The following is a 15,338-nucleotide window of genomic DNA, read 5'->3' as shown; positions in this document are numbered from 1 at the left end:
GTGGTTAGGCCCTCCCCTTCTGTTTCCAAGGCTTCTTTGAGAGGCAGGCCAGGTTTAACTTCAGTGCGTGTCTCTCCTAGTTCTTCAGGATCTTTGCCTAAGAAACATATGCTTAAAATGGCAGAAGATTTGATTACTATGATTAGAGGTTCTATGCCCCCTCCTGATAAGAGGCCTAGGGTGGAACCTGAGCTAGAGAGTTTTGAGCAGTGTTCGGAGGCTTCTGAGTCTTCGGCTGAAGACTTACAGGAGTATCCTCCTTATTCTGATTCTGATGTAGATGATTCTACTCCTTGGCTTCTCCTCCTGAGGATTTTTCTTTTCAGAGACTCTTCATTCCATGAGGGAGCATTTTAAATGGGAAGGTCAAGATTTCTCTGATTCCAGGAAGAGGCTTAGGGAATTTTTGTTTTTACCCCAGCATAGGCCTTTAGCTATACCTCCTGTTCTGGATGTGGTGGAAGATGTTTTTGCAGAGGCTTCCCTGAACCCTGATTCTTTGCCTCCTGCCCCAGTTAAACCGGATAGGTATTATAGGGTGCCTGAAGCTCATAAGTATCTTTTTAAGAATCCTAGGGCAGACCCAGAAACTGTTTCTCAGGGGCCTAAAGGTGTTAAGGCTTCTGTTGTTAAAAATCCTGTCCCTCCGGATAAAGAGGCAAGGGCTTTGGATAGATGGGGAAAAAAGGTGTGTACTTCTTCCACTTTAGCCATGAGGGCTTTGAATTGCCAGTTCCACATGTTAAAATACCAAAATTATCTCCTTTCACAATTGAAGTCTAAGGTGGATGCTCTGGCGGAAGGTATTGAGTGTAAAGAGTTGCAGGATTTAGTTCATGTGTCTGAACAGGTGGGTAAGCATTCCTTGCAATGTGGTTTTGATGCTGTACAGGCCTCTTCGAGGGTGGCTGCCACTGGTTCTGTTCTTCGCAGGCACGCCTGGTTGAGGGATCAGAATTTAGCTGAGCATGTTAAGACAAGGATTTTGGATGCTCCGTTACAGTCTGATGTGTTGTTTGGTTCGCCTGTGGAAGCAGTTTTAAAGAAAATGGAGGACAAGGCTAAGTCTATGCAGACTGTTAAAGATTTTTTGCAGGTTCAGCCTCCGAAGTTTAGTAGAAATTGGCCTACTAAGGGATGGACATATCCTTCTTATGATTCCCAGTCTAGGGGTAGGTCTAGACGTGGTAGGGGTAGAGCTCAAGGTTCTTTTAGGCCTAGAACAGGGAGTTCACCTGCTCAGTCTTCTGGTGAGGGCAGGGGTCAGCCCTTTCGTAAACAGACCCAATGACCTGCCTTTTCAGCTGCCAGAGCTTTCTCGTCTGGCAGCACCTTTGGGTGGAAGGCTGGCACTTTTCAAAGAAAATTGGAGTTTCATTACCCAAGACAGATGGGTATTGGATATCATTCACCACGGTTACAGGTTTTATTTCCATACCTTGCCTCCTTTCAAAGGCATGCCAGACATTCCTCCTCTACAAAGAAAAGAGGCTCACAAGCAAATTTCTCTGTTACTCCAAATAGGGGCCATTCAGCCGGTTCCTGTGCCAGAAAGGGGCCTAGGATTTTATTCTCGCCTGTTCCTAGTACCAAAGAAGGGGAACACGTGGAGACCAATTTTAGATTTATCTACCCTCAACACTTATCTGGACATTCCCAAGTTCAAAATGTTGACGTTACAACAGCTTTTACCTCTGCTGGGCAAAGATCACTGGATGGTAACTTTAGATCTCAAGGAGGCTTACCTTCATGTGCCTATCAGACTAAGTTGCAGGAAGTATCTGCGTTTTCGAGCTGGAAATTCCCATTATCAGTTCTCTGCATTGCCCTTTGGCTTATCTACTGCGCCCAGAGTATTCACAAAAGTTCTGGCTCCAGTGATAGCTTACTTCAGGCTAAAAGGAATACAAATCTATCCTTACTTGGACGATTGCCTGATTCTGGCTCAAGAAAAGGAAGACCTTTTACAGCATTTGGAATATGTGATAGCAGTGCTAAGATGCCTGGGGTATTCTGTGAACGAAATAAAGTCCAGTCTAGTACCCTCTCAAGACATGTGCTTTCTGGGTGTGAGACTGAATACAGCAACCCAGATGGCCTTTTAACCCCGGACAAACAAAAGAATCTTTCCCTTTACTTCCATCAACTATCTCTTCAGTCCGGGCTGACTGCAAGGACAGTCCTTCAAGCCTTAGGGTTCATGGCATCTTGTATTCTGGTGCTTCCCAATGCCAAACTGCATATGAGGAAGCTGCAATGGTATCTCAAAATGTATGGACACAGCACTGCCAGGATTTGGACACTGTCATTCAAATAATACCTTGCATTCAAAAGGAATTTTTGTGGTGGGCTCAGGAATGTCACCTAAACAAGGGACTCTCTGTGACCCGGCCAGAGGCGAGTCAGATTCTAACGACAGATGCCTCAGACATAGCTTGGGGAGCTCATCTGAATGGAAAGTGGATACAAGACAAGTGGCCTGCCAGACTACAGCATCTACATATCAACATGAAGGAGATGTTAGCAGTCCAGTTTGCATTAATGGCTTTCAAGGAGTTACTTCTTCCAGGGCAGGTGTTGATTCTAACAGACAACACAACTGTCATGTGGTACATCAACAAACAAGGGGGAACACATTCTTATCCTCTATGCAGGCAAGCAATGATTTTGTGGAAGACTGCGCTCAGCTTGCAACTAACTCTTCAGGCAAGGTTTCTGTCGGGAGCACAGAACTCCTTAGCAGATGTGTTAAGCAGGCAAATCATGGATCCCCACAGTGGAAACTGGATCTTCATGTATTTCGGAAATTGACAGTGTCATGGGGAACTCCAGACATAGATCTGTTCGCTTCTCCTCTAAACCACCAGCTGCCACAGTTTTGCACGAAAAGGTTTCATCACACAGCTTGGAAAGTGGATGCTCTTTCTTTCAGTTGGAAAAATCTTCATGTGTATGCCTTTCCACCTCTGCCTCTCCTCCCAAAGGTACTCCTAAAGGTCAGACAAGACAAGCCAAGGATGATTTTAATAGCTCCAGATTGGCCTCGGCAACACTGGTACCCATTACTGAGGAGTCTGGTAAGGAAGCCTCCATGGCCTTTACCTTTGATTCCACACCTATTGTCTCAGAGGGACGGTCATCTACTCAATGTCAAGCTTCACTCTCTTCATCTAACAGCCTGGCATATTCTGTTTTGAACCACAGCAGGTCTCAACTTCCTCAACAAGTTTTGAATGTGATTATGGAAGCCAGAAGACCTAGTACAAGGAAAGTGTACGCAGAAAAATGGAAGAGATTTTTATTTTGGAGTGCAGCAAAGGATTTGGAGGTTTCTGAGCCTAATTTGAGTGTGGCTTTTCAATATCTTACTGAGTTATTGGACAAAGGTTTGTCTTTCTCTTCCATTAAGATTCATGCTGCAGCAATTTCAGCTCACTATGATTGTGACCCACCATTGTTTTCTCATCCTTTGTTCAAGCAATTTCTTAGAGGGGCAAAGAATATAAGACCCCCACGTAGAGCTCCTACTCCTGCTTGGGATCTCAATTTTGTGTTGGAGAAACTTATTCTACAACCTTTTGAGCCTGCGGCTACTGCTGAATTGAAATACTTGTCATGGAAGACTGTTTTTTTTGTTGGCCATTACTTCTGCAAGAAGGGTTTCTGAATTGCAGGCCCTTATGGCGGTTGAGCCTTTTTTGATTTTCCATAAGGATAGGGTATCATTACGTACTAATCCTTCCTTTATGCCTAAGGTGGTTTCTAGTGTGGCTTTAAACCAAACTATTCATTTGCCTACTTTTTATGCAGATCCACAAAATAAGGGGGAAAAGATTTTGCACACCTTAGATGTACACAGGCAGTTGCGTTATTATTTAAGCAGGACTAAGGATTTTAGGCAGTCTCAACAGTTGTTTGTTTCTTTTGCTTTGAGTTCTCAGGGCAAGCCAGTGTCTAAACAAACTATTTCTAAGTGGATTGGGTTTTGCATTGCATTTTGTTATTCCCATCATGGCAAGGAGATTCCAGCTGGGATTAGGCCTCATTCCACTAGGGCTACTGCCACTTCAACAGCATTTCTAAGGGGGGTGGCAACTAAGGATATTTTGGAGGCAGCTACTTGGAGTTCAGTGCATACTTTCTCTAAGCATTACCACCTTCCTCTCTACTCTAAATCTAGGGCTGGTTTTGCCACGGCTATTTTGCAGGGCATGTTGACAGCTCCTGCTTCTTTATGATTTGCCAGCCTCCCTTACCTCTGCTTTGGGATTCTACCCAAGTGTTAGGACTGCAGCAATGTGGGATGAAGAACATAGTACAGTTTTGTACCTACCATAAATGTAGATGTTCGAAGATCCACATTGCTGCAGTCCAATTTACCCTCCCTCCTTCCCCTCTGTGTTTAGGGGTGGTTGTGTGGGTGGGGTTGTACTTTTGTAAATTTGTATATACTGTACATATATTTGGTACAGGAGTGTTTGGTGTTTTTTGGTTTTGGCCTTATCTTTTTAGGGTCTTCTGACATCTGGGGCAAGAAAAGACTGAGGATATGACGTCGGTCATGCGCATTTGTACCCTGACGTCCTGACGTCAGACTAATGCGCCTTGACCGACGTCAGCCATATACTTTGGTATTCGGGCCGACTGGGACAGCGGACTACCCAAGTGTTAGGACTGCAGCAATGTGGATCTTCGAACATCTACATTTATGGTAGGTACAAAACTGTACTTTTTCTTGTCACCTCGCTGATTTCTTGAGAAAGTACACTGAAGGGTAGAAAACTTGACACCAATAGCAGACAGCATCTTCCCTTCATGTTCACTGTGGGTAAGGTATCTTTGACGGATGGCCCAAACAAAGAGGAGCCATCGAAGGATGCCTTGAAGGGGTTCCATGAAGTCCCAAAGCCTCATCCAGGCATGTCTTCTAATAGCAATACCTGAGCCGGCTGCTCATGAGGCACCTTCCGTAGAATGGGAGATGAACCTCATGGAGGAATTAGACAGAGAGGAAAGAGTAGTCAGTCAGGGAGACACTTTCTTGAAGCCCTCCACTGACATGGTCTCTGCTAGAGAGTCAGAAAGTTTTTTGACCAAATCTCTCTGCAACCTACTAAATTGTGCCAGATAATTCAGTGCTCTCAGCGAAAAGGTGGCCAAGGCATAAATGTGCTTCCCAGACCTGTCCATTGTTCTGGACTCCCTGTTTGGCGGATGGACAGAGAAGCTTTGCTTGGCTACCTCCTTCTTGTTAGCTGCTTCCACAACCATGGCATCTACCAGAATACCCTTAGTCCAGAGCGGTCCGACTTTGGGGGTGACAAGAACTTGTCCGGTCACTTAGGAATTGGTTCTATCATGTCTGGCTGTTTCCAGTCATACCAGGAAACTAAATCAATGAGTTTGTATGCTGGGTGGCGTCACCCAAGATGTTCATGGGCCTACCCTGAATGCCTGCAAAAACACAGCTTCTTCACAAGAAGGTGTTTGGGCTGGTCAACCACCTCTTTGCTTCAGGATCTCCACAATGTCTCTAAAGGAGAAGTCTTCTGGTGGTGATCTGGGGGATCCTTCTCCTTCATCAAGGTCTGTGTCCTTGGTGACAGACTCCATAGGGGAGTCTATGTGCCTCCTCTTGCACAACTTCCAAAGAATCTTCTCCATGGGAGGTTCAGGAGATGCTTCAGAAGAAAAAGGGGCTCCATCTATGGGAAGAGTTTGGAGACCCTTCAGGGTGGGCTGACCCCGGACAGGCATGATAGGCTCAGGTCTCTGATGCAATGAGGGATGTTGGGGAGGATTGTAGTTCAGACAGGTCAGATTTCGAGCAGAAGAGAAAACCCTTTTCTCAATCTGGGAAGCCGAAGGGTCCAAAAATTCCCTCCCCAACAACCCCGGAGCAAAAGCAATCAAGGAAGAAAAGGTAGGGACCTCCACTCCTCGGTTTTCAGGCAGAATTGAACCTGATCTATCCAGCTCCAAAGGTCTGAGAGGAAGGGATGGATCTGACAATGTCAGAGCCGAACCCCCCCCCCCCGGATCCGATGGTGATGTCTCAGATCTGAGACCCACTCTGATCCGAAGATGCAGGAGCTGAGGCAGTCAGGGTAACTGTCAGAGTAGAGGATAAAGGCCTCCTCAGATCTGACACTGACACTCCCAAGTGGCTAGGCTCCTGGGGGCTCCGATGCTGGTGGTCATATCAGAGAAGGAGACTGCACTGAAAGAGGAACACTCACAGATCCCACAGGGGTTGGAGAAGGCAAGACCCCCATCTGGATCTGAGTCTTGTGGATCTTCCGTATCATCCTGTCCACGTCAAGTTCTGAAAGGCTCTTAAAAGACCTCAAGGAAGCCACTAAGGACGGTCTGAAATACCTGGTCGGGGTCTCTAAGAGGTTGGAAGGCAAAGTCGTTGACTCCTATCTACCCAAGAACTCTGGAGTCCAGCTCCTTGCTCTCGGATCTGATGCAGAAGTAAAAGGTGTCAGAGAGCTCTTCAAAGCTGAACTACCAGTAGGATCCAAGGAACTCTGTGGATCCACTGGGAGCAGAGGTGGGCCTAGGATGCTATAATGTTGGACCCGAGGGCTTAGGAAGTTTGGGTGGCAGCTCTGAAGAGGTCCTGGAGGGCTTGTGTGGACATTTCTTAGGGTCTGAAGACCCTGCCACAGTGTTGGACGGGATTTGAGCCCCTGGAGAAACAGTATTCAATATTAATGGAGTTGAGTTTGCCATTGTATAAGCTTTAAGACACATTTTCTTAAAACCTTGTACATAGTATGGTTTTGGAATTATTTATGCAAATATGAATAAGCAGTATTTGATGCATAGAGGCATCAGTAGGAGTTAACTGCAGATGCTACAGGCCCCCAAATTTGACTCAAGATGGCCACTCCACCTACCTGGACCTCTTCGAATCTATCCAGATTCAACCCTTTACCCTGATCCTGGGTGACTTTAACTACCTGACCATAGAGTGGAAAAACTACTCATGCCAGAACTCAAATGCCAAGAGATTCCTCGATTTTATCAATGCGAATGCCTTGGAACAGCTAGTCGATACCCCCACAAAAGGTGATAATGTCTTGGACTTGGTATTAACCAACATGAGTAACCACTGCAGCACCCCTACATGTCATCCTCCCTGGTAAGATCCGACCATAAAGTGGTTACGTTTGAAGTCATTATCTCTCCTGCTCCCCCCCCCCCCCCCCCATCTAGGGTCAAACAAAAAAACTTCTCCAAAGCTGATTACAGCCTCCTAAGGGATGGTATAAACAGCTTCACAGCCCCCACCCCCTCTGTTGGAACTGGCACCAATGTCCAAATCTACACCAAAGTACTATACGAGTTGTAGTTGCATGGAATCGGGAATACCTGACAGGACAAAATCATCTTCTGCAAGGAATAGTCAATCTGTCTGGTGGACATTTGCAATAAATAAACTATATAGCAAAAGGAAAAAATTGCTGTCCAGGACCAAGAAGGAGCAGGTGCCCAACTGGAAGCAATCTCTCCTTAGCCTGAACAAACAAATAAGAGCACTAGTGAAATCCTCTAAAGCCAACTTTGAGTCCAAGTTGGCCACATCTACTAGAGACAATCATACAGCCTTCTTCACATATGTCCACAATCTTAAAGGAAGCACCCAGATCTGTTCAGAACAGGTAGTCAAGGACACCACATACACAAATGCTGTAGCTATAGCCAACCTACTGGCTGACAGATTCAGCAAAAACTTAACCCCTCTGTCCTCCCTTCAGTAAATCCGGACATCCCCAGTACCTGCCCCCGCTCCTCATATCTCTAGGGAACAGGTCATCATTGCCCTCTCAAAGGCAAAAAATACACCATCCATGTGGCCCAATAACAACCCAGGCGCATCCTACATGAACTCAGGCATGAACTTGCAGCACCATTAGGCACCCTGTTCAACCAAAGCCTGAGTACCAGCTTTGTTCCAGATGAGTGGAGAACAGCCACTGTCATCCCTTTACACAGAGGTGGAGCGTCCACCGATCCATGAGATTATAAACTCGTCAGCCTAACTAGCCTGATCTGCAAGGCCATAGAATGGAGTATCATGGACCTCATTAACAGGGACATTGGCAACCTCCAAATACTTGACCCCACATACCTTGGCTTTGTCGAGGTGAGGTCATGTCTGTTAAATCTGGTCGATTGCTTTGAGACAGTCACCAAAGCCATGGACAAGGGGAAGATGGTGCACACCACCTGCCTTAACCTAGCCAAAGCCTTCAACACTATTCCCCACTCAAGCATAAAAGATAAACTCTCTCAACTAGGCATCAATCCATATGTTATCAAATGGGTAGCAAACTGGCTCACTGACAGAACTGACCTAATCAAAATAGGGGAAGCCACTTCAAGCAGTAGACCTGTAATGAGTGGCGTACCCCAGAGATTAGTCTTGGGGCCTCTATTATTTGGGATACACTTCTCTGAGGTGCAGGCCAAAACCAGTGGGCTATGGCTGACCAAGTTTGCAGATGACTGCAAGCTGGAAGCGGTCATCAATTTCCCAAGTGATGTGTACGTCCTCCAAGAGGGTTTCACCCAAACAAATAACTGGTGCCAGAAACATGGCCTCAAGCTGAATGCCAAAAAATGCATCATCATCCCCTTTGGGGAGAATGACATCCCCACATATTGTCAAACAATGCCATAAGCATGCAATCAGGGGTGAGGGATTTGGGCAGGCAGATTGACAGCAACCTGACTTTTGACCACCAGGTTGCTTCCGCTGTACGGAAAGCTTTCTACATGGCACACCTCATAAGTAAGGGTATCTCATCCAGGGACAAGGAGGACATAACATCCCGTATTCTTCCCTTATAAGACCAATTATTGAGTACAACACCCCCTTCGGCATGTACCTCGCAAAGCACATGCAACAGCTGGAGAGACCACAAAGGTTCCTCACCAGAAGAATCCAGGGCCTCAAACATCTATCCTACACAGATATGCTAAAATCCTTGCCTCTCTACTAAGTTTCATACAGACTCCTCAGAGGTGACCTTTGTGTGGCATACAAACCAATCTCAGACCCCGCCTTGATGGGACTGCTGCATATCCGCAAGTCAAGCTCCACTTGTGTAACCCACACTTGCAACCTCAACCTGGTCTGTCACATCAATAGGACTTGTTGGCAGGATAAATTTGTGTCCCAGAGAGTCCCCCATCTGTGGAATAGACTCCCTCTCTACGTCAAGCAGAGTACCTCATTATCCCTTTTCAAGCGCAACCTGGATAACTGGATGGGGAACGGAAAATACAACCCTGGGATTCCACCAGGTGCTGACTTGTCTAAACATGGCCTAAACTCTTGACTAGGCTTATAAAGGCCTCAGGGCCAACAGCCTGGTAACTTTCTATGATCCTATGCACCTGGAGGCATCACTCAGATGTAATGAGTTAAGTAAAAATATTTGTGGAAGGTCTTCACCAGAGGGGTACTTATCTACCCAGCCTTGAAGAAGTGCTAACTGACTGTTGATCTCTCAAAGCCCACATGAGAAGCACATTTCAATTGCAAGAAAGTTCTGAACACTCTGCACCCTAATCACTAATGCTGTGCTGCTCTCCTCAAGCCCCTCAAAGGTTAGGACACATGGAAAGTGTTCGTAGGCTTTGGGTACTGACCAGTTGTCATATCCTTGGCAGGATATAAACCCATACAGTTTAATCTATTGCAACTGTGATCTAATGATGAACATGAAATGCCTTCCTGACTGCGAACCTGATTTGGAATCATGCATACAAATATTTACATTATTCTAAATGTTTGTACTATCAGTTTAAACTTAAAGCATGCTTACTTGACTCCTCACAAGCTAACTGTTACAGGTACATGACCATTACTCAACTGTGCAATATATGAGAAAGAATAGTATCACATATATTTCCCATTTTGGTGCCTGTAAATCCATGCAACCTGTATGGACTTTTCTGCAAGACAAGTCTTAAAAAAGATCATGCTCATCAAATATAGAAACTATTTCAGCTGGTATAACTGTCTGCTCTCCCTTCATGGACAGTCACAGATTTTCTTAGTTCTGCTGTGTGAATGGATGACTTTAAATAGAGTGCTTTTGTCCAAATGAAATTCTACCCTCACCTGGGATGGCAGTGTCAATTATTGTGTGACAGTAGACTTGTACTACCTGTATCATATTAAATTTAATGTTTGCAATATTGGACATTAATCCTTACCATAGGAGCTTGCTATATGTTGTATTTTTTTTTTGGAAAACTGCTTTATAAAGTGCAGTTGTGTAAGTCCTACTTACAGTAGATGTTCATAGAACACACTGCCTTACTGGCATATGGGTATTGGTGCCCTGCTACACTATCTCTGGCTGTCTACCAAAGCTAAGAGCTCCTCCCCCTGCCTGTCTCTGGGTGTAATGGACCAATCACCTGAGAGTAGAGGGCCTGCCTTTCAGACCCACAAATAGGACCCTTTCAATTTTTTGGGGTGTAGAGGGTAGAGAAGATGAAAACTTCAAGCTTGTGAGCACCTACTGTTCCAACCCAAAACAAACACAAACACACACAAAACAAAAAATGTCACTGAGTATAGCTCATTGGCAACTATAACCCCAAACTACGTACATACAAAAAGAGGGATGGCGGGTGGCTGCTGCCAGTAATGCAGTATGTTCTGTGTACATCTACTCTCACAGGTAAGTAAGGCTCATGCAACTGTACTGTGTTCAACAAATGCAATACTTTACTGCCATATAGGTAGATTCCCAAAGCTTACACAACCTGGAAGGATATGGGGGGGGGTCCAGAAATCTCTGGAGAATTGTCATATTAAAGTCTGCTCTGGATTTAAGGCATTCACTTTGTGGTGCTTCATAAAGGTATCAACAGAGGAACAAGTTGCTGTCTATAGAATACTAGAGTTCACTCCTTTCCAATAAGCCACAGAAGAAGAAAAGGCCTTCGTGGAATGCACCGTTACCTTGCCTTGCCTTGTCATGGTGGATGTAGCAAAAAAACAATACAAGAGGGCAACCAATGTGCAATGGCTTGCCTAGAGACAGGTCAATCCTTCTTTGCCCCGGGTAGGAAATGAGTCTTTCAGCCTTCCTGAAGGGTTTCATTCTGTCAAGATAATACCTGAGCTGCCAATGTACATCCAAGGTATGAAGTATCCTCTCTCCCTTATTATGAGGTTCTGGGAAGAACACAGGGAGGTTAAATTGACTGAGGGTGAATTCTGAGACCACTTTCAGCATAAAAGATGGGTTAATGTGTAATACAACCCTATCGCTGTGGAAAATCAGGTAAGGTTGTCCCACCATGAGAGCCTGCAGCTCAGAGAATTGCTTTGCAGATGTCAGACCAAAAAGCAAAACAATTTTCCACATTAAGAACTTCAGATCAGCCTGAGTGACAGGTTTGAAAGGTGGCAAGGTCAATTTTTCTGGAACGTAGCTGAGATCCTACAAAGGAGGAATTTGCTTGTGAGGTCTCATATGCAGTATTCCTTTCATGAACTGTTTTACAAAAAGAGAAAAAGAAAGAGTGGGGTCCACTGGCAGACAAATACAGATGGGCACTAAATGCACCTTAACTTATTGCTTCCTGCAAGACAATACTCATCAGGAAAACAGGGTTCCTTTGTATTCTGTAAGAGTACACTCATCTTTACAGGAGCCTTCCCTGTACTCCTGAAACTAATCTACTTGCCAGTGTTTTTAAAGTCTAATTTTTGAAGTCCTGATACAGATGCATACCTAAAACTTAGGCAGCAAGGCGGCATCTGTAAACCATCATGATCTGCAAAGCATGTGTAGTGAAATGATCTGCGTGGGATGAACAAAATTAGTGATACTAAGGAGCAGTTGCAAAAAGTTATGAACAATGTGAGATATTTTCCATGTTTACATTAATGCAAAAATGGAGGTAGATACTGTCATGTTAAGGGTGGTGTATGCAAGCACTGGGTGTTACTAAAAAAAAAAAAAAATTGTATTAATATATAGCTGGGTATGTGAAGACCCACCACTGGTCCAGTAATCAAGAAACCTCAGTCCCCACCACTGGCAACAGTGGGGGGACATACACTGAGAGGATAACAAGTACACACACAGTATTCCCAGATGCAGCTCTCTGCATCAAGTGCCATTTCCCTTAAGAGCACACAGTGACCACAGTCAGTCCAGGGCTGGTTTCTACCTCTTTCTCCAGATCCCCAGTAAGACTCTCCATTAGCACAGCTATAGACTTGAGATCTCAGCTGAATGACCAAACCAAGACATCCAGCACCTTTCTGTAGGGATACTATTCTGAATACTACACATAATAAAATGACAGTTGTTTCAGTAACACAGTTCGAAGCACAAAATACATGCACAAGTCCCCTGATTTTTTTTTTTTAAAAAAAGGGTCTTTTAAGTCTAAATGAATGGATACAGCCTAAAACAGTATTAGACAAGAAATAAATCATGAACTGTTGAAAAATTCCTGTCAGAAATGTTTAATATGCAATATTGTGCCAAAAGCAATCTGAAGTCTATTTCTGCTGAGGGTTATTATTCAAAAGACTGCACTGAATGAAACGATGAAAAATTCCAGTCAGGCATATTTAACATAAAATATTGCTCCAAAATTACAATTTAAACAAAAGAATCATTTAAAATGCTGTAATCCTGCGCAGTCACCTCAAATAATCATAACCCCAAAGAAAACAATGAAATATTAGCAAGTTTTCCTGCCAAAACTTCCAAATGAAGCTTTTAATCAATAGCATACAAATTACTGCGCTAATCAAAGTAAAAACAGAAGCAATGTACAAAATTTCTAATCAAAAAAAAAAAAGTCATAGCTGCAGAATACACTACTCTAGCACTGATAGAAAAAGCAGAGGGAGGAAGCATTTCTTATCTGGCTTAGCAGCTGACAAATTCAGAGTAAGAAGCAGTCTTCTCAGAGGTCCTTCTCTTGCTTCGGCACTATAAAATTGAAAAAGTCCTGTCTGTGGATATGAAATGCAGCCCCCGTATCCCCAAGTGATTGGTCTATCACACCCACAGACGGGCAGTGGAGGAGCTCTGAGCTATGGCAGACTGCTAGAGATAGGGTCGCAGGGCACTACTAATCATATGCCAGTAAGGCAGTGTGTTTGTTGAACATTTATTTTTGCATTATCAAGAATGGCAATGAAACCAGTCTCATTTTCAGAAGTATTCATTTTGCTCTGTACTGGCTTAAGCCTTATGTTGTATTTGCATCCCACATTTTATTATCTCACAAGTAACAACAGTTATGAATGTTAAAAAAGAATGAATGTACAAAATACCTAGCATTACTGTACTTTTTTTTCACAACTTTGGGCATACTTCTCAACTGTTCTGATTTTAGCAGAATGTCCAGATATTTATCTCAAATTTTTGGTCACTTCCTCATAAAACGTGTGGTTTTCTGGCAAATCACTGAAGACTGAAGTTTCTAAATAATGACATGCACTTACATTTCAGACTTCATATCCTTCAGAAAATACATGCTACCAAAATCCTGTTGTTATAGCAACTTTTTTTTAGTTTATAAGAGCAATATTTAAAACCGGTTCCTGTTTCTGGGCCGTTGTCCCCCACATTATTTTTGGCTTTTTCCATATTTCTTGGGCTAAGAGGTTGAGAGGTATGTCCAGGTTAACATATCAAACATCTCAAATATGACAGTAAGTGGCTTTGTTCTGCCACAAGACTGGTATTTATCATGATAATGTTATTCATTCCTCTGTCCTCTTCTGATTGCATTTTTGTGTTTGTCTTATAGAAGCTGCAGAAAATCAAGAGATCAGACCGAAAAGGCTCTGAATCAGTGACAGAGGAAAAGTTTGCAGTCTTGTTTTCAACAGAAATAACTCTCAGCATTAACAACAAAAAATACCAATTACAGGTATTACTGAAAATCCACAGAGCCTAGTCTTTTTTCTCCCTTAAATAAATGACAGTGAGTTTACTAAATATATTTGATTTTCAAGAGTGGTATTTCTAGTTGTGTAGTAAATGGTTTTACGCATAATATCTCAACTAAGTTATACTATAATGCTTACTGGGAATCCTGCATACATCAGTTCAGGTGCAGCAGCAAATGAAATTCTACAAAGGAAATACCATGTTTAGGATTATGCAAAATATTCTTGATGAGATTAGGATGCAATGCTGGAATCTTCTGTATTGCAGATCACTCCACTAAATTTCACTGCATTTCTTGCTGAGGCTTGAAATCAGTGGTAATGTTGTAACATGTATATAAATTCTGATTTTTTTTTTTTTTAGCAGAGTAACTTGGCAAAGAATCTTTAAATAATAGCACACATGCCCAAGCGTCAAACATTTTTATCCATAAAATGAAACAAATCTAGGACTATAATGTATTAATTTTAGTTCCATAAGCTGAAAATAACAGTATCTTCCATGGTATTTCAGTACTTCCTTCTCTGCACAGACTTCCACCCTTTTCTATCGTATCAAAATGTATAAGATCATGAGGCTAGCAGTGCAAATATCTAGATCTTGTGGAAACTGCTCACCTTCTTGCCCACCATTATTTTTCTTTTTGGAGTCAGAAATGTTTTCTCACTTGTGCTGATTAGTTCTGGTCTCACTGGGGCACAATAGTACCATTTCAATGGAGTTACATATGACAGCTGTTACAAATGAGATTTCATTCATGACAAGTTCTTTATAGGAAAGGAAACTATTGGATGCCTCCACCTGTGTTTAGATTTTGAGTCAGCCTATCATTAGACTGCACCAGATCTGTGAAATCCCCAAAGCTTATACCGTCTGCTTCCAGGAGCTACAGATCCTATAATGTGCTTCGTCTATATCCACCATAGGTTTAAATTATGCAGATGGCTTTCAGAGTCTACTTTATTGTGTCAAAGCATAAGGCATTACATAGGGTGTAAATGAAAACTATGTAATTACTGTAATGATAGATGTGTACTGGCATTTTCACTTATTTTGTCACAAGGATTAGGACAGGCAGGACTTATTCAGCTTGGCGCCTAAAACTTTCCCAGGTTACATTAACCTCTCTCCTTTTGCCACAATGCTGAATGCCTAAGGAGCCATCTCTAGATATGTGCTAGTACAGAAAAGGTCAGGTATAAGACAAAAAAAACAAAAAAACATGCTAACTCTAAGCCCCCACCAAAACAATGGCACCCATCAGGACTGAATAGAGGGAAAGACAGCCGGGATGGTGAAAAGATGGAACTGCTAATGCATATTGATTATTATGGTAGCTTTTATATCTGAAGTTGAGAGTTTCATCTGTATCACCACTAA

General features: G+C 43.2%; 1 protein-coding gene across 2 annotated transcripts in view; it reads left to right on the top strand.

The window, feature by feature from the left end:
• STAT6 (signal transducer and activator of transcription 6) overlaps positions 1-15,338 on the top strand; it is a 2,965,055-nt gene that overhangs the window by 2,196,063 nt on the left and 753,654 nt on the right. For both annotated transcript variants that reach the window (XM_044083659.1, XM_044083658.1), the window contains exon 12: positions 13,816-13,938. In XM_044083659.1, the coding sequence (XP_043939594.1) occupies positions 13,816-13,938 (123 nt within the window). The remainder of the gene's footprint in view (positions 1-13,815; positions 13,939-15,338) is intronic.

This window comes from Protopterus annectens, chromosome 9.part0, assembly GCF_019279795.1.
Source record: "Protopterus annectens isolate FY-2018-M chromosome 9.part0, PAN1.0, whole genome shotgun sequence".
NCBI classification, from domain to species: Eukaryota; Metazoa; Chordata; order Ceratodontiformes; family Protopteridae; genus Protopterus; species Protopterus annectens.
Note: the sequence above shows the minus strand (reverse complement) of the source record. Positions and strands in the feature narration are given on the sequence as shown.